Source organism: Leuresthes tenuis, unplaced genomic scaffold (assembly GCF_036924035.1).
Source record: "Leuresthes tenuis unplaced genomic scaffold, fLeuTen1.0.hap1 SCAF_17, whole genome shotgun sequence".
Lineage (NCBI taxonomy): Eukaryota > Metazoa > Chordata > Actinopteri > Atheriniformes > Atherinopsidae > Leuresthes > Leuresthes tenuis.
This window is the reverse complement of record NW_027325371.1, coordinates 11,763,127-11,782,230: the sequence shown is the minus strand read 5'-3', so window position 1 is coordinate 11,782,230 and position 19,104 is coordinate 11,763,127. Positions and strand designations below refer to the sequence as shown.

The following is a 19,104-nucleotide window of genomic DNA, read 5'->3' as shown; positions in this document are numbered from 1 at the left end:
CTTCTCCTCCCCTCAGACCCCCTTCACCTTCTCCTGCCCACAGACCAGGTCAGGTTGGATGCTCCTGGGACGTTTGATCCATAACTGGTGCTCCTTTTGAGTATGGCGTTGGATGTGTTCTAGTCTTTTTTTTACCGTTTGTTTGTGGTGTTGGGAGTCGGGAGGTCATAGATGAACAAGTTCTTCTGGGTGACCACATCAATGGCTGAAATTCCTTTGCTCCCCTTTGTTCTTTGATTTGTGGTACAAGAGTTTTATATTTGTGTCTGTATGTGATAAATATGTTAGAGAGCACCCTTGGGATTTGTTTCAGTAATGAGATTCAGTCTTAGATCAGAGATCAGTAGATGAGTTATATTACATATTTAAAATAATATGTCACTTGTCTGTTAAAGCAGCTAAAAGCTAGAAGGAGCAGAAAGTTTTTTTTGTTTTTTTTTTTCTTATTCATGGCAGCAAAAAGCATTGATTAATTCTGCATGTTTTGTGCTGAATGCATTAAACCGTATCATGAAGTAGACTGCCTCTTCTTACTGTTGGGCCAGTTATTGGTTCTGGCAAGGGGGTCGATTGATTGGAGCCTCCAGGGACCTTGGAGATGGAGGGTGCCTTTTAGCAACTTTTAAAGAAACTATATGTGCCACTATAGAGAAATCTGCATCAACTGCTTTAAAGGCACAGAGAAGGCTTGATAAACTGCTTCTAAAGCTTGATGAACTGATGTTTTTTATGATAATTTTGGCTCAAGTGGGAATTAAAATGGATGGAAAAGGGATACAGGAGGAAGAGTCAAGAAACATGATGAAGTAGGAAGAGGAGGAGGCTAATCAAGCTTAATGGACAGTGCAGGGGGGGTCAGGCAGAGGGTGTTTCCTCAGAAATATTAAGCAAAAAAAATGTAGACGCATAGAGTGGAGCATTTATTTACCTCCATCTCTGTACTTAAAGCAAACATAATCAGAGTGCCGGCACACTAACACGTGGCTGCAGAAATGGATTTGTGTCTCTTTGCATATTCGCTCCCTCAGCAGATTTTAGGCAATGCAAACATATTCACTCACGTCTCCATCTGCTGCTGTGAACCATCGAAACAGAAATGATTCATGCATCTTCAGTCCTGTAACCCTTCAAGATATACAGCCGTCCATGTTTATGGTGGAAATAACCATAACCATCAAGGTTCTGATGTTTGTGTCTGGTAGAAATCATCTGGTCTTAGTACATGTATGAATACCTGTCTATCTATCTCTATCTCTAGATATGAGTGAGTTATTGAGTGCTGAGAGGTGCTTCCTAATTTGGGTCACGTCTGTGGGGAGGAGGGGCTGTTAAATCCTACAAGCACAGAGAATTCTAATTTCCTTATTTTCCAAGGAGAATTCTTCAGTGATCTAGGTGGAAATGAGATGTCTGCCTTTTATGCCAGGATGGCAATCAGTATGTGTATTTGTGGGTTCTGCCGCTGTGGGAGAGGGAACTTTAATTGCCATCTCCCTTGATGCCCCCTCCCCGGTGCTCTCTGCTGATCCAGCCTTCACTAAAAACAGCTTTGTCCTTCTAGGAGCTCCTCAGATACTCACAGAGGCTAAACATAAGGGCACATATACAGTTGCTTGACAAAAGGGACTTAAGGCTCAAAGGGAGCGGTATTGGGGTGAGTTCAAAAGTTCAAAAGCACAAAAAAGGTACTGCAGTTTCAGTGTAGAAAGCAGTTTAAAGCAGGCAGAGTGCTGCAGTGCTGAAGAAGGCACCTTCATTACTCTCAGAGGGAGAGTATCGATTGTTTGAGTCATAAATTTGAATTTAGTAGAAGACGTGTGTGATGGTGGCCAGGACACAACATGGATTATACTTTCCCCGGTTTAGCAAATGAATGCTTGTGTCAAGGTTTTATCAGATCTCCATAGCAAGTTTTTTTTTTTTTTCTTCATTTTTGATCATCTTTTATTAAAGTTTCCATTCAGTTTTATTTATATAGTGCCAAATCACAACAAGCGTCATCTCGAGATACTTCAAAGATTCGGTTGAATTCAGGCCAGTTACAGTCCAATTCTTTGTAATGCAAACACAATCCAATCAAACCTAATTAATTAAATTCCAGATTAGTCCAATTCATACAGACCCAATAAAAAAAAGTTGTCAGCTAAACTTAGCTAAAGTTTAATTGATCAAATCTATTACTTTGTTTTCTGAGAATTTTGTTTTAATAAGCTCTTTACTTGAAAACAAATCGGTCAAGTGCTCTTTGTTGTTGTATATTTTAAGAGAGTTTGGACAGTACCGCTCAGGGGTGTTGGTGGTTAGATGTGAAATAAAAAAACAAGTTGCTGATTCATGATACAGTGTCAGGAACAGTGGGGAAACACGGTGTGCGTGCCCTTAGCATCAGGTGTCACACAAGGGTGAGTGAATGTGACTGGAACCTGGTCTTTGTGCACGCCTTCGTGTGCATGTCTATGTAATTCCCCCGTGTCAGTCCCTGAAGATGGGACAATCCGCTGTTTCTCTTTCAGCTTGTGGGAATCACTTCATGTAGGCTCACGCTTTTTCTCCATCTGAGGCATCTGAGAGTCACATGAAATCAGAATGGAGAGCAGAAGAGAAAACTCCATCATTTCCCTTAAATAACTCAGAAAATTTGTCCTGTGGCTTTTCTAAAAACAGACACTCCTCATTAACCTGTAATTGCCTCGTTTACCGTTCTTCTTTCTCTTTTCATTTCCTTATTCTGATGACAGCCACTTTCCATTGGCACGGTTTTTTCAGAATGAGTCGGGCAGCATTGTAAAACAGAGGGGAAACGTTTCTCAGCGTTTGTTAAACTGGATGGGCTCTGCTTTTCCTTTGAAAATGACACCCACTCTGTGCCCACCTCTGGCACATTTGTGGGCAGGGCCTTCCCCTCCCCAGATCTGGTCTTGGTTATTTTGGTTGGAGCAAGGAGGGCCAGCTTCTTGACTAATTCTGATCATGTCGGAGAAGTCGGATGATGTGTGGGGATGTAGGGTGGCATTTAAGTCGAAACCTAGGCCTTTAATTGCAAGATCTTGGTGCTTTTTTCCATCTGCCCGACTGAGTTTGCACAAGCTCCTTGTTTGTGCTCTCAAATGAACAGATGGCAAATGAAGAGATTCCATCCTCAAATGACCACTTTGCACAGTTCTTCTCTATCTCCTCCTTGGAGATAAATTATAGTCCTTTCCGCAGCTCGTCCCTTCACTCAGTCCCTGCACTTTGTGGTGCTCCTTTAAGCCAGGAATGCTGTGGTTGTTTTGTGTTGGTCCCTGCTGTCCTGCGTTGGGTGGTGTGGCTCCCCTCAGTTTTGCTAAAGCTCAAATTGATATCATGTTTCCAGAAAGAGGAATCGACTTCCTGTCTTAAGCTCATCCTCCCTGTTTCTGTTGCTTGAACTGTTCAATGCAGGAACACGCTCTGGATTCACTCCATTCACTGTCCAGGAGAATGATCGGGGCTTTCAGCGCTTTCTCTCTGTGAATGTTGTGGTGGATTATTCCAAAACATTCATGTCTTCCCTGATGCAATGCTCTAAAGTGAGCAAATTTTTTTTTTTTAAATTGCACGCATATGTATTTTGGTGTCTGCCTTTGCTCAGCACCATCCTGTCAACTCCCCCACTTTAGCAAGAAGGTTTTTGTAGATCCAGCCATGGTTTCCATGGATACTTAGAACACTTGGATGCTGCTGGTTCACAAGGGATGCTGTTGGCTGTGAGGTACGATGTGTAAAAGGTCAACCTTGAGTGGACTGCTGTGTTCCCCCAGCTGTCTGGAAACAAGTTAGGAAGACAACATGGCTTTGTTCGGGTGCCTCTCAACTAGCTGCCGTGAGGCTCCTGTTTTTGCCTCCATTGTCTATTATCCCAGCATTGAATATTAACAGACATTCCATTGAATGTCATGTGTATTTGCCTCAAGATGTTGAAGCTCATATGCCCTATGTTATTGAAATAATTGACCTTTATAATTTAGAATACACAGAACGGGAAAAGTTCGATAGCACTGGATAACCGCAGGTGTGAGTGTTTGCGACTGCTCACATTTAGACGAGACCTCTGCCGTTGTGTTAGGACAACATGACAAACATAAGTTCCTATTGAAAAGGGAGAGAACATAGAGGAAATGAGAGCTGAGATGTCTTTTATCATAGTCATTTGTGGAGTTAGCCATATAAGCTCTGGTGTTAAAGATTTCTCTGTTCTCAGGATCCTCCACTCTTTAACCCATACCTCGTTAATAGTTTCTGGCGTTCCACGGAGTTAGCCTTCTGTTCAAGCCCTTTTAACCTTTTAAACTCAGCCGTTGTGGTCAAGAAGAAAGGAGCAGAGGTCACAGGACGACGCCTGAGCTCGGCCGCTTGGGGAATTAGAGAAAAGGCTTCGCGTGATAACTTCTGTAATTCCACTGATTAAAGTGTTTCCCAAGAAACACTTTGATACACGGCATCTGAACCATTGGTGCCAGATGCAGTCCAGCCAATGACTAAACCTGCTTAAAAAAAAAAAATCTGAACTGAAATATTAGCAGAATGCATTTTTCAAAATGATTGTGTCGCATTTTGTGCGCCTCACACGGAGAACCCATGATGCTCATATCTGTTTCAAATGCAGGTGTTCATCAACATTTCTTATTTGCTCTCTAATATTTGCCCTGAATGATTACTGAGTAGCTAATTTAGTCTACTGTACCTTAACTGCCTGTAATAATTTGTTTCTATAGTATGAGTTTATGCTTGAATTGGAGAAGTTGGTTGAAGTTTATATTCAAAGTGCATGCGGCTCTAAAACACTGCTTGGGCTGCTGTTGCATTGATCTAGCTGATTCTGCTGATGCCCCTCATGTGCTTTTAGAGCAGGAAGGGCCTGTGCAAGCACATTATCTTTCAACCAGGACACATTGCTCCCTCCTCAGTGGTTGGCACAGATTAAGCTAATTATAACTACCTATTGTGTGAGTGACAGGAACACGGAGATCTGTCACGTTTGTGCCGCTCAGGCTCTGGAGAGAGTCTCGGCTGGCCTGAGCTTTTTCATCTAGTCACCTAAAAGTTTAGATTGCACCTGGCTGCTTTCGTGGGTTTACAATGTTTGGTGAAGATAGTGTTGGAATATTTCTTTACAGAGATAAACCCCCTCTGCCCTTTCTTGCTGTAACCTCTTTTGTTCTGTTGTGGCGTTGTCCTCATCCTTCGTCATGAGCATGCAATTACAGTTGGATTTTAAGTAATATTATAAAGTCTAATCGGATTTCAGTGCACTGCAGCCCCCTTTGGGACAAGAATAGATGTGCACAGACAAGAGTAAAGGTGCTATCTCTTCATCTTTTCTTTTATCTCTCTCCAGTGCCAGACGACCTCACTCCAGAGGAGCAGCAGGAGCTGGAGAATATCCGCCGGCGCAAGCAAGAGCTGCTGGAGGACATTCAGGTAATACTGCAGGAGAATATGTGGGTTTATGTAAATATAATTGCACAGATCTAAAAAGCAACGAATGGAAGGGGTGTAAAAAGCAAACATGTAAGAATATTAGAAATATGCTGGTATTTGATCGCAAAAACACATTTAATGTTGGAATATAAGCTCTAATGAATAGAATATTGGCTATACTGCTTGGATCCAAAAAGGCTTTACATCACAGTTGCCTAAAAAATATTTTCAGTTTGTCTCGGCACGAAACTTTGTGGCTTTGTTTGTGCCTCAATTTTTCCTTTCCAAGGAGATTTTTTGAACATTTCCCTCCGAGTGGAATGTGAGGTATTTCCCATCAAGTGCTCACTTCCTCTACAAATAATTTCTGCTCATTGTTTTGCCATTCTTTAAGTGTGCTGTGCCAAAAGTCCGAGAGATACAAGCTGATCTCTTTCAGATGTTTGATTTTAAATGAAGTTTTGAATATTCCCGACTGTGGCCCCTGTGACTGCGTGCATGAAAGCAGCCGGTGGAACATCCCCTTCACTATCTAAGCAAAGCCCTGGATTCAAATCAATTTTTTCCAAAGGGGTTTATGTGATTCCTGTCTGTAATCCATGGAGATATATTTTTTTTTTTTCTTTCGACCGTTGACTTGATCCCAGAATGCAGCTGATTACTCTAGATAGCTGCTAAGTTTAGTTCTGTCACTCAGTAACCGGCAGCAGTGAGTCAGTAACTCACACGGGGGACAGGCTGTGGATGACTCGACTTTCGCTGGCCCCGGTGGACTCTCGTGGTGCGATCCATCACTTTGTTATGAGCCTGGGACACCTTCGCTGCCCTCCACCCCCTCTGACCACCAACAGGGCCCATATCTTCCACTCCTAACCTCCACAGTGGTCTGCATACTGACCCCTCTTCTCGTCTGTGACTCCCACACCCTCCTCTGCTGGGGCTGCATGTCAAGGCCCCCCCCCCCCCCCCCCCCCCCCCCCCCCCCCCACCACAACCCCCTTCTTTTCTCTATGAGCACAGTCTTTGTTTGCGGAGGCAAGCATCTGAGGAATGTGTTGTGATTGCACAGCCCTTGAAAACCTAGATGTTTTCGTTGTGGTTTTGTCTGTAGTAAGTTAGTATTGTGCACAAGAACTGATACACAGACACTGTCGCGGGGTAAGAAAAGGGGGACTTGGTTATTATAGATTATCACTGGACAGGAGCCTGAATTCTGTCTATATATATATAAGACATTTCTGATGCTTCTCGGTTGTTATTTCACACTTCCATCTCCTTTCTTTCCCAATACTGCACCGGACTGGCACCAGCAGGAGGCCTGGTTTTATCAACTAAATCTGGCTTGAAGGCCTTTAATCACTATAATGCCACACAAACTATAATCCACTTACACGCTGTCTTACTCCATTTGTATCGTGGTTATTCCCCTAATGTGCTCTTCCAAGTGGAATTCAGATTGACAGGATTGTTAGGATGAGCACACATGCAAACAGCACGAGAGTCATTGTCATTTTTTTTTTAAGTTAAAAGGAACTGGGTGGTGCCGAATGTGCAGCACTGTGTGAAACCAGAAATTGCTTTCTTTTTTTGAACTGTTAGCTCTGCGTATTGAACTGGCCGCCTGGCTTACAAACAAACAGGTGATTCAACCTCTCCCTCTCCCTCTTTTTATTTTTTCATGCGAACACTTTGCCTGCTGTTTGTATCGGTCGCACCCTTATGCCTCACTGTGGTGTCAGTGGACAGATGATTCACGCATTTTCTCGTCATTCTTCTAACATTTTAACACTCATACTTGTTGTCTTTGCAGCGACTGAAGGATGAGATAGCAGAAGTGACCACTGAGATTGAGAACCTGGGTTCCACTGAGGAGAGGTAACAAAACTGGACAGATTTCCCTTCCCTGCTCACACATTTCCACCTCTGTTTTGCCTAAGTTGGCTCTTTGTTTCCCTGCTATTAACTTAGCAAAATGTGGATGTCAATTATTCATGTTTGATGGCCAAACTGGGCCTTCCATCACACCAAATACCCTGCCCAAATTGGTTTTGCTTTTAAGGCAGTTTAAATGTTTCATCAGGCACACCCTGATGATGGGAGGCCTCATTGAATAATGCAGTGGGTGTACTGGCAGAGGCAGACAATAGATGGTCTCAGGAGAGGGAGAGATTGGGTTTGGTCTACTCAAGTGCAAAGGGATCCTATCTTCTACTGTAATGTCCAGAAACACTCTTTCACTTGCATCTGAACGCTCATTAAAGGCCCAAGTATCTGCTCGTGATCTGATTTTCATGCGATCCATTTATTGAATACAGCAAGTGGTTGTTTGTGTTATCACTTGCCGGATGATTGCTGGACTTTGGCAGATAAAAAAACCAAAGGAATTCTTGTGTGAGGGAGTCGGTGGGAAGTGTTTGTGACGTCTTATCAACTGGGAATGTAACCATGGCAATGGCAGACTCCAGGGGTGCTCTTTGACCCCTGAATTATTCAAGCCCTGAGAAATGAAACATTCCTACATGCATCTCTAAATTCAACTGTTTAGCATCTCACTTGATCAGCGTCTTTTCATGTTTATATAAGATAGAAGGCCAGTTTTGGAATCCATTTTTAAACAATTTTTAAAATTATTTTTCATTTTTTGATCGTCAGAGTCAGTGTTCTTTGATCGGGAAAGTTTTTGATGCCGACAGTTTGAGTTTATCTCCCCAACCTCCACATTATTTGAACTGGTCTGCCATATTTTCACTGCAATTTCTTGTTCCTACTCATTCGTGTATGGTATGTGTGAGATCTACCAGCAGTTAGCTAATGTTTGTTGATTATTTTTGATTGCAACAGCCCCAAACCTTAAGGTGTTTTACAGCTTTCTGAAATATTATCGCCCAACTGCGACATCGAGTAACCAATCAACAGTTAGATTGATAAGAAATATATGTCATATTTGGAGTCTTGACATATAATTCATATACTTAACATATATATACGTAACATTGTGACATATAAAACAACATATTGTATGATTTACATTGTTCCTCTACAGGAAAAACATGCAGAGGAATAAACAGGTGGCCATGGGTCGTAAGAAATTCAACATGGACCCCAAAAAGGTAGGTGGAAGTAATGCTTTTTACTCTGCAGAAATGTGAGTTGTCTCACTTATTCTCATAGCCAGGGTGTAACCATCCGCCTGCTCTCTTTCTCAGGGGATCCAGTTCCTGATCGAGAATGACTTGCTGAAAAACACCAGTGACGACATTGCTCAATTCCTTTACAAAGGCGAGGGTCTCAATAAAACGGCAATTGGAGATTACCTCGGAGAGAGGTCAGGAGAACAATTCTCTTTTCCTCTATCTTACCATCTGTCTTATACTCCCCATCTTCATTCACGAGCATCCACCCAGGTGGCTGATAAAAGCATCAAATGGAGGGTGCATATTTTCCCTATGGCTGTTTCCTTTTGGTCAGACACGCACCCTTCCTTTTTCCAAACAAGGATTATTGGTTCCACATCTAAGCTATCCTCTCAAGACAATGTCCGTTACTCAACGGCCTCCATCTGTCTTTGGTTATCTTACTCATTCGTGAGTAACATGACCGAGAGACTCACAATTCAGGAATGTATGGTTTTGAAAGCAGTTAAGGATTCCACTGGAGAGCACGGATCATTTGTGTTATATTGAACACACAGAACAGGAAATATTGAACTTGATGTACAGTATAAACTGCTCAGGGACTATAGGGTAGGCATCGGTACAGTCAGGGTGTGCTCTTCTCTAAAGTCAGACACACCAGGAAGTGGATGCTCTCTACTGGATTGCTATCAAGCTCTCTAGATGATTTAGATTCTGTAAGGAGGGGCCATAACAGCAAGGGGGCCTTGGGATTAGGTTGGCCAAAATCGTGGTGACTGGATATGACTCTGAGCTCCACAGAGCCATGATCCCATAGGACAGATCATTTACTCTGAAGGACTTAAAGGTCGCGGATGATCTCATGATCTAGATTAGATGATAAGTATGGGGGGGGGGGGTTGTATGCTCTCCTCTTTGGGGTTTGTGGGGAGCATCTATTGTATAATAAACCTTGTTAACTCTTTTGAGCCAGAACACAAACCTGATATTCTGTTAGGTCCTCTGACATGTGCACATCAGATCAGATTAGGCCAACCACTACTGCCTGAGCATGGTTTAACCTTCCTTTGCAAAAATTAAAATGTTGCCTAAAATTAATTTTCAGCAATTAGCTTGTCAGCAAGAATACTTTAAAGATCCTACAACAATTAATTGATAATCCAAATTTAAATTTTTGTGCCTATTGTAATGCTAGATTAATAGTTTTTTAAGCAATACCTGAAACAGAATTGAAGTAGTATTTTTTTACTCTGTTCCCAGCATTGTCGTCAGAAATTGTTGCGTCTCTTTTTCTTATGGGATTAGAAATTGAATGTTTACATGTTTCCTGGTTGGTAATTTGTCATGTTTCGTCTCCTTTAGAGATGATTTTAATATCCAAGTCCTCCATGCTTTTGTGGAGCTTCATGAGTTCACAGACCTCAACCTAGTGCAGGCGCTAAGGTAAGACGTCTTCCACGCATCTCCTAACATACGCAGCTACATGCTCAGCTGCAGGTAACAGATTTACACAGATTTAGCCCTCATTGAATTAAAACCATGTTAGTAAGTTGATTTTCAAGAGTCACGTCATTTGTAGTTTGCACGGATGCAGCTGTTGGTTTCAGTTGTGTGTCGGAGCAGAGAAAACTCGGTTTCTTCACACTGGAAGTGATACTGTTGCTGACGTCGGTTGTGTCCCATGACAGACAGTTTCTGTGGAGTTTTCGGCTACCTGGAGAAGCCCAGAAGATTGACCGTATGATGGAGGCCTTTGCTCAGCGCTACTGCCAATGCAACCCTGGTGTTTTCCAGTCCACAGGTACTTTCAGCAGAGTCCTACGGCATTCAGTGCTATCGAGAGGATGAAATGACTCAAATTTCTCTTTTTGTTTTGACAAAATGACTCGAACCAGAACTGCATTTGGCAATAGGTTTTCTAAAAGATGGTGACTCTAAAATTTCACCATTCTCTGTCCACAAACAAATGCATAGATTGAGTATGATCTGAACTTTCTGGTAGTTTCTTTTAGTGTAAAATGATTACATTGAAAGGCCCTTAAAATTAGTGTATTTCAACCTTTTCAGTAAACTCCTGAAGCAGATGTTGCAGATGTCTGCAGAGGAGAGGGAAAGAAAGTATCCAAAACCAAATATGAAAATGGATTTACGGTACCATTGAAACGTTTTCACATACTTGTTCATTCAAATTGAATAGTTGGGTACGTCCGAACCTTTACGGGTTCTGCATTTCTGATGTGTACAGTGTACCCTGGCAGCACCAACTGTAGATTGTATGATAAGCAGATGTGCCTCTGAAGCTCATAATGCTCCATGTTGCATTTGAGATCTAATAGTAAGTCAATGAGAGTCATAACAAAACTGCTTTATTTAGCTGACACAAAGTCTGCTCTGTATCCAGCTTTGGGAATATTATGCTCCTATCAGTGAGTCTGACATGGATGCAGATGGGTATGAATATTACATGAAACTTCTCAGGCCTAACAGTACTTATAAAGTGCTGCTGCGTCAGCCGTGTCTTTCTGTGCATGTGCAGAAAGGCGTGTGCATATTTAACTGCCCACGTGCTGTCTGCCCACTCTCTCCACTGACGAAGCCACATCTGTCTGCTCCTCTCTGCTTGACTTTGGTCCCGAAAGTGCAGCTCTTTCAGCTCAGCTCATTCACATTCATATTTTAACACAACATTAAAATTGGCACTGATTTGTATTTATTTATTTTTTAAATTCCATGGTAAACGCCATCTTATAAACCTACACTTTCTGTTACAGACACCTGTTACATCCTGTCATTTGCCATCATCATGCTCAACACCAGCCTCCACAATCCAAATGTGAAGGACAAGCCAACCGTGGAACGCTTCATCTCTATGAACAGAGGCATAAACGATGGAGGAGACTTACCCGAAGACCTGCTCAGGGTGAATATCACTTCTAAACTCTGCACCTGGTGGCCTTTGGCGTTTTGCTTGATCCCAAACATGTTTTCTATTCCTGTCCAACACTATCCATTGTAGAATCTGTACGATAGCATCAAGAACGAACCTTTCAAAATTCCGGAAGACGACGGTAACGATCTCACGCACACTTTCTTCAACCCAGACAGAGAGGGCTGGCTGCTAAAGCTGGGTAAGTGACAGTATCTAGTGTGTTGACTCACACACTGTAAAATGAGAGAACTACCTTTATCACGTCTGTTCAGATACTAGACTTATGTTGTGTCTGTATTGCAGCACATGTTGGAGGATAGCAGGGTTCTCCAGAGTGAGTGTGTATTTGTGTGGGTGTTTAAAATGTCCGTGAGCACGTGCGAAGAGGTGTGCATCCCCCCCGTGACATCTGAAGACGTTTTCAGCCTGCTTTAAGTTCTTGTGAATGTGGGCTTGAAATCAGACCACCACACATGGAGGCATTTTAATTATTTAAGACGCACACTGACATGCGCTTTAGCACACAGATGCTTACTTTGAAAACTCGTAAGATGAAGTGTATGCACAAAACTTTTGGTGTTCATAGTTTATCTTGTTATAGAAACTCCCCAACGGGGCAGAGAATGTTTTGTTCATATTTTTTTTTAACCTATTTCTACTCTGAACTTTGTGATACCTCAAGTGTGTCTTTGTGATGACCATTTGCTCATTTCCAAATAAGCTAATTTTTGGAAAACCTACAGCTGCATACTTCTGTCATAAGAAATGTTCCACAGGATCTCAGCCAACACAAAGACACCTCAACTCTCCAACTGGTTTCCTCTGAGATTTCGCTCCGTTGTACAGATTCACAATGACATTTAAAACATGCGTTTGTTAAAGGCAGTTTTTTTTCCAATCACTGTGAATCTTTACAGCTGATTTTCAGAGGGACTCAATCTCTCTTTTCTTTACTTACTCCTTACTGTCAGTTTTAAGTTAAACAATCAAGGTGAAAGGTCGATTGTCTGAAATAACAGAGATGGACCAAAGTGGAGGTGATCTTTCATCAAGTGCCTTACAGAAGCTTTTTCATGTCTGCGTTGAGTAGAGCTCCCTCTTGTGGACGGATAAAGAAAGGGTTGATCATGAACGGTTTTGAAGCAGAGCATTGAAGCCTCACTCGAAGCAGATGAAAAGGACTGTGGTGCTCGAATTCCTTATCATTTAATTTGATTTGTTATGTTTTCTTTTCCTCTTCGTTTGTTTGTTTGTTCCCATGATTTTGGCTGTTGTCTTTCCTCAGGAGGTATGTACACCTGCTCTCTCCAATGCTAGTCCATCTCTCAGCTCTCAGGTGCTTTTGGTGGTCTGCCATGCTTTTGTTCTCTTTCTCATATTTCAAATTACGTTCAAAATGGCTTTTTTTTTATATATATATTTTTTATTTTATTTATTTATTTTTTTGCTTTTTTGTGTCTCCATTGGCTCATTTGAACTTAAGATGTATGTCTCTTCAGTGTCTCATTGAGCTGGTGGTTTGTCCAAACTGTTTCGGGCAGTCCAGGTGCATTTGCATCCCTGGGCGCTTGATTCAGGGAGTTGCCGCTTTGTGACCACTCTACTGAGCAGCTTGACCCTTTTCTCTCTGTATGCTCTAGTGGTCACACTGTTTGATCTCCTTTTTGTTTGGAAGCTGCAGTATACCTTTTTTTTTTTTTTTTCCATCCAGCAGGCACAACAGAGAGCGTTTGGAATTGATCATGAACCAATTAACTATTTGATGACTGTTTTTTGTTCTGTGCTTGCATGGAAAGGGAATACTGCACCTTTTCATCAGTGTAGCTATACTTCTTATCTCATGCCAGAAATGGATTTAAACAGCAACACTGGGGCTTCGGCCTGTTGAGGTGCTGGATTGAATTGGACCAAACTGTGGGAGGAAAGCATGGGCAGAGGAGTATGCCAAAAGGGACTTTTGATTTATGTATGTGCCATAAATTCTTAAAGTGCACATAGTTCCTAATTTGACAACGCATTCTTCTAATGATTGCACCTTTTTGTGCTAATTACAAAGCTAAAGTCGGTTAAAAAGGTGTTGTCAATTGCTAATTAATTGTGGTGAACTACATTTTAAAGATTAAATCCATCGAAAAAACTGGTCCCCTCTTAACTTCCGCTTGTCCATGCTCCCACAGTCCTGTCTTGCATGGGTGTCTCCCTCCAATCCAACCCAGCATCATCCCTGCAACTATCAGCATTGCTGCACAGGAGCTCTCTCTCCTCTTAAGTGACCAGAACTGATGTGACAATCAAACCGATCACAACTCTGAATTATCCAAATCAAGTCTCAGGCCGTCAGCTGTGTGATTCTGCCATTGGTCTTTGTTATCTGTTGGTCTGCTTCTTTTTTTTTGTCGCAACATGCTGATGAGCCAAAATGTGGCGAGGAGCCACAGAGCTCTGCCGGTTTTTGATGGTGTCTGTAGATACTAAGTGTAGACTGGAGTGTCCCATCTATCACGGTGTTTGTGATATGATGGGTTATCATATACAGTGCCACTGCTGTCATATGATAATAGAAGTGTGTTCCATATGTTTGTACAGAAATGGGAAGTGGGTTTCACAATGCAGCTTTTTACTAACATTGGTGGTGGGATAGTCTAGTCTAGACGAGGCTTATACCCATGTGCCATGATTAGAAAGGCATCCCCCTGCAGTTTAGTGGATACTTTGTATGTATGTCTTAGAAATTGCTCAACTAAACCCAAACAGGAAATTCAAGTCTGATGTGCTTTTCACAGCAGCTGAAATGAAGCTTCCTGTCTTACTCAGTTTGATGGCATCCCGTCCTCACATAGTTAAGCTGCCATCTGCTTCTGTGATCAGGTTTCCCCTCACAGAAAACATGGGTGACAAAGGGGCGAAAGGTCAACCACAGATCCGTGAGCTCTGAGTTAACCAAAGAGCCCACAGTGGGTGTGACGAAGTGCAGAATTGAATCCTCATTCCTTACTTTCTAAATTCTCTCATTTACAAACCAAAACTCGTTTATAACGGTCTTCGGGTAACTTGATTTAAGTGGTTCAACAAATTCAGCGAGTGCAAAGCACATGGATCTGTATACTTTGTATTGATCCTTGCTTTCAAGATGTATTTGTCTAAGTTAGCAAATAGGGGGAAATAATTGGGTCAAGCGAGGATTAGTTTCCATCTTCCAGGCATGTGAAGATGTCATTAAAGAAGACATAGTGTCATTGTTTAACATCCTCCTCTCATGTTTAAGTACCCCCTTCATATGCAGCTTAAAAAATACGAGTCCTTTAGTTTTTAATATCTGGAAGAATATTTTTTTTAAGTCCTTGAATTAGCAATAAAAGGGAAAGAGAAAATGAACATGGATATAAAGTCCAGGATTGATATGGTGATGGGGAGCGCATGATTGAAAAGTACTTTGGATAAGAGGAGTCCTCAGGAGCCGTCATCTGTCTGTCTTCCCATTCATCTGTCTGCCTGTCTGCTGCTCGACCCGGTGCTTTGGTGCTCGTTCCTCTCTCCTTGTCTGCCTCTCTTGTTGAGCTGATCTGATGCTGACTGTTTGCTCCACAGGGGGACGAGTTAAAACCTGGAAGAGGAGGTGGTTCATACTTACAGATAACTGTCTCTACTACTTCGAGTACACAACGGTGAGTACTGACGTCTTTTTTCGGTTTCAGCTCGCTGTTGTTCGCTGTGCCTCTGTCATTTACACATTTTACTTTCACACAGGACAAAGAGCCCAGAGGAATCATTCCTTTGGAGAACCTGAGCATCAAGGAGGTCGAGGATAAGAAGCCTGTATGTACAGCTTCCTCTGTTGGTTCATTCATGAGATTTAGATTTTGCACCAGTTTTGATCAGAAGTTGTTGGTTTCTTTTTGTTTTTTTTCCATTTAACAGTAACATATCACCCCTCCTGTGATTTCTGACCTTTATATATCTGATATCTTTAGAACTGCTTCGAGCTTTTCATCCCTGACAACAAGGACCAGGTGATTAAAGCATGCAAAACTGAGGCTGACGGACGAGTTGTCGAGGGCAACCACACCTTCTACCGCATCTCCGCTCCCACTGCTGAGGAAAAAGAGGAATGGATGAACAGCATTAAGTAAATATTGATTTAATCATTTCTTTTCAGAGACCCCATCCGCATACAGTGTATCTTTGTTATTTGAATGCAAGGCTTATGACAGAAGATTTCTTTTTTTTACATTTAAAATAAATATATATATATTATTATTATTATTGTGAGTCTGTGAATCTGCAGCAAACCAACTGTACTGTTCATACAAGATAACTTATAATGTTAAATGCTGGTTTTCTTTTACAGTTTGGACCAGCTCAGTAAGGGAGAGAAACCAAGTGACAATGTCACAACTTTGTATCATCTTGGTCTTTATTTCCACTTCCAAGATACTGAGTTTGGCATATAACAGCTAGACGTTATCCTGGAACCGAAGCCCATCTAGATATTTAGTAGTTTATTAATAGTGGTCTAATTCGAGCCCTGTTGGCCTGTGTTTGGTGAAATTCTTCTCTTACTTTCCAAAACTGCTTTTCTTCACAATACATTTGTATGCAGCGCTAGAAAAAAAACAAGTGGGGTTAATTTCCATTTAATTTCCAATTAATCTTAATTGACTATAGAGAATCATGTGGTGAATCACGGTTACTATTTTTATTCGCTTGACAGTCCCATTAATGTGACAGCAGTCACATTTCATCCAACTGTTTTCAATGATAATTCAAAACTGACGGATAGAAAAATCTTTTTACACGTCAGAGATGTGAAGCGCTTTGTAAAAGTTTAATGTGACCAAGTGCAATGGAAACAGACATGGAGAATATATGATAATCTACCTATATCACTTGGTTTTTAATTTTAGCGAAATTGATGTATTATTCACTCTGCTGTCTGTCGCCCGGTAGTCCACTGAGACCCATGTTTCTCACCAGCAGAAGAAACTTTAAATATTAAATAGAATAAAGTCACTTCAGAGTTTAAACCTTCATCTTTTATTGTGCACTCGTCATATCATACTAATCTTTGTCACTGTCAAAGAAGAAAATGTTCCTGATGAGCAGATACACGCATGTAAGTTAGCCTATAAGTTAGTTATATTATCCCATTACACCTACTTTTTCTGCAGTTTTGGGGAATAAGAGGCACCTGCTAAACATTCAGGATGGGAACGAGCATCATTTTTTATTTTAACTTGACAGTCTGCTCTTTCAGGTTCTGGATTTCTAAGGAACCCCCCTTTTTTTCCCTGGATGTTAGAAAAAGATACATATATAGATGTGTTTTTGTTTTTGAAAAAACAATTGAAAAAAACTTGGCTGTGAGCTTAACTGACTTTTCTCCTCCAAAATCATCCGCTGTACATGCAGATCGCTGTTGTATACAGTACACGTTTCTCATTTCATAACTTTAAAGATAAAAAGTAACTCAAACTACTAGTTTTGCTTTGATTACTCTGAGTAAGTTTTTGAGACAATAAATGGTGAAAAATGAATAGCCTCCAGATGTTATTCATACAGGCTCATTTGAATGCTGGCTTATTTCACGTAAATGAGCCACTTAGGAGCAGATGCACTAACATTAGAGCAACGTATGAGTGCATCAATTTGCACAATATATTCCATTACACTCCTTTCATTGACATTCTCCTCCTCTTCTTCTTCTGTGCTCGCAGAGCTGCCATCAGCAGAGACCCCTTTTACGATATGTTGGCTGCCAGGAAGAAGAAGGTGTCGTCCATGAAGAGGCACTAGAGCTGCTCAGCTCTGCTGACATTGCACTTGACAGAGCAGGGGGTCCAGGTGTCTGCCCGCCCTTTCTGGGCTGGTGCAGAGGCCACGGTTAAGGTCTGCCTCAGAACTCCTCAAGAGATTTCTTAAAAGACTCATCCCAAGATCGGCTCTGGGACTGTAAAGACCTTAAAAACAGGAAGCATGCTGTTTTCAGGTCGAGCCGTCTCTTACCCCCCCTGTCTGAATGTCTCTCTTTCTCTTACAGCTTTGCGTGTTCTCTCTGTCTGAGGAATGAAGGGAATCTTGCTCTTAAACCAAGCAAAATCCCCCTTGAAGATGCTTTAATAGAAAAAAACCCCAACTCAGTTCCCATATACATTGTATACACACAAAACACGCAGACACCCATGCAGTCCCTGGTTGCACACATTGTTTTAACTCAGCAGGTCTGACCAAAATATTCCTCAGTGTCTGAAAGAAAAGCTAAGAAAATTTCTGATGTGCTTTAATATGTTTTGGTAAGGTGTCTATTTTTACAGCTTTTACTGTTGATTCCTCATGAGTCCTCTTTGTTGACGTGGTTTTTTAAAATAAATTGGTCTTGCCGCAGAAGCTGCAGAGAGGCCATTTTTGGACGGTGAGTGGGAATAATTTGCCACCTGTTCATGCTTTTATAGGGAAAAAAAAATGAGAAACAATCATCTACTGTTACAAAAAGAGTTGTCACTCAGGAGATTGCTAAAAAGAAGCTCAGAAACTTTTCATGTCAGATTGACTTGGATCCTGTTCACAACAGGACAACAATGCAAGGAATGAAGCGATCATCTGAGACTTGGCTGTTTTTGGAAATGTGAAATAAAGTGAGCTTGTCTGGATGGGGTCGTAATGTTGTATCTCGTTTTCAAAGCTCATTTCCTGAAGGCCCTGGAGATAAAAAAAAAAAAAAAAGGTCTTTATCACTGTGGGCTTTTGAGGTCTTAGGATGTCTGGAAAACAAAACTGTCAGCCCCCTTTTTGTTTCCTTCCCACCCTTGTCTCGCCTTGTTGTCTCAAACAAAATCACTCACCATCGGTGTGTCATACATAAGTCATTTAAATGTTAGAAAACGTTCTTTACGACTGCACAGTGCCTGATGCTCTACTATCGTGGGATGAGAATTGCTGCTGGTTAGCGAGTGTGACTGAGTGTTTCTTTTGCCCAGCCAAGCATAGATTTGTTTGTTTCTGCCTTTCAAACCCTTTTTCTGTGTAGAGAGCTTCTCTTTTTTTTTTTTCTATGGTAAAACCAAGCGTTCTGACTATTGTAGAATACTGTGTGCTTCAGGTTGTTTATGTTAAAGACATATTGTTGTAGAGGCTTTAAAGGAGCATTGAAACTATGCCTGAAAAAGAGTGGGCTGTCCCTTGTCTCAGGGTGTTTAATGCAAATGAACAAAGAACTACTTTTTGTATCAGGAATGTGCTGTTATAAACCAGAAGAGAGAAGGCAGGATGGCTGACCGCTCACACTGCAGTTGGCTTTTTTTTATATGTCCCTGCTGTTCATAATCATTACTCCCTGCCTGCTCTTTCTCCCGCTTCTCTTCCAGTCTGCTTCTCACAAGGCACTGCTCCCAGTGGACTAAGTAAGAATGCAAAACAATCATAATTCTTGACAGTATTGGTTTATTTATCAAAGTTGTACATATTTAAATGTATAGTGGGTATTTTATCCTAATATTTTTGTTAGTTTTGCCATTTTCATTTGATAAGTCAGTTATATTATTTGATCTCAGATTTCTATCAATGTCATTTAATCAATTTGAAATAAAGCCTCATTTCTCTCAA

At 41.4% G+C, this 19,104-nt stretch overlaps 1 protein-coding gene across 3 annotated transcripts in view; it reads left to right on the top strand.

Annotated features, from left to right (window-relative positions):
* The window catches only part of cyth1a (cytohesin 1a), a 36,762-nt gene extending 17,658 nt beyond the window's left edge, over positions 1-19,104 (top strand). For all 3 annotated transcript variants that reach the window (XM_072369648.1, XM_072369646.1, XM_072369647.1), the window contains exons 2-13: positions 5,360-5,442; positions 7,253-7,317; positions 8,486-8,552; positions 8,649-8,767; positions 9,939-10,019; positions 10,265-10,377; positions 11,348-11,496; positions 11,593-11,704; positions 15,094-15,170; positions 15,253-15,321; positions 15,477-15,631; positions 17,220-19,104. In XM_072369648.1, the coding sequence (XP_072225749.1) occupies positions 5,360-5,442; positions 7,253-7,317; positions 8,486-8,552; positions 8,649-8,767; positions 9,939-10,019; positions 10,265-10,377; positions 11,348-11,496; positions 11,593-11,704; positions 15,094-15,170; positions 15,253-15,321; positions 15,477-15,631; positions 17,220-17,298 (1,169 nt within the window). In that variant the 3' untranslated portion in view covers positions 17,299-19,104. The remainder of the gene's footprint in view (positions 1-5,359; positions 5,443-7,252; positions 7,318-8,485; positions 8,553-8,648; positions 8,768-9,938; positions 10,020-10,264; positions 10,378-11,347; positions 11,497-11,592; positions 11,705-15,093; positions 15,171-15,252; positions 15,322-15,476; positions 15,632-17,219) is intronic.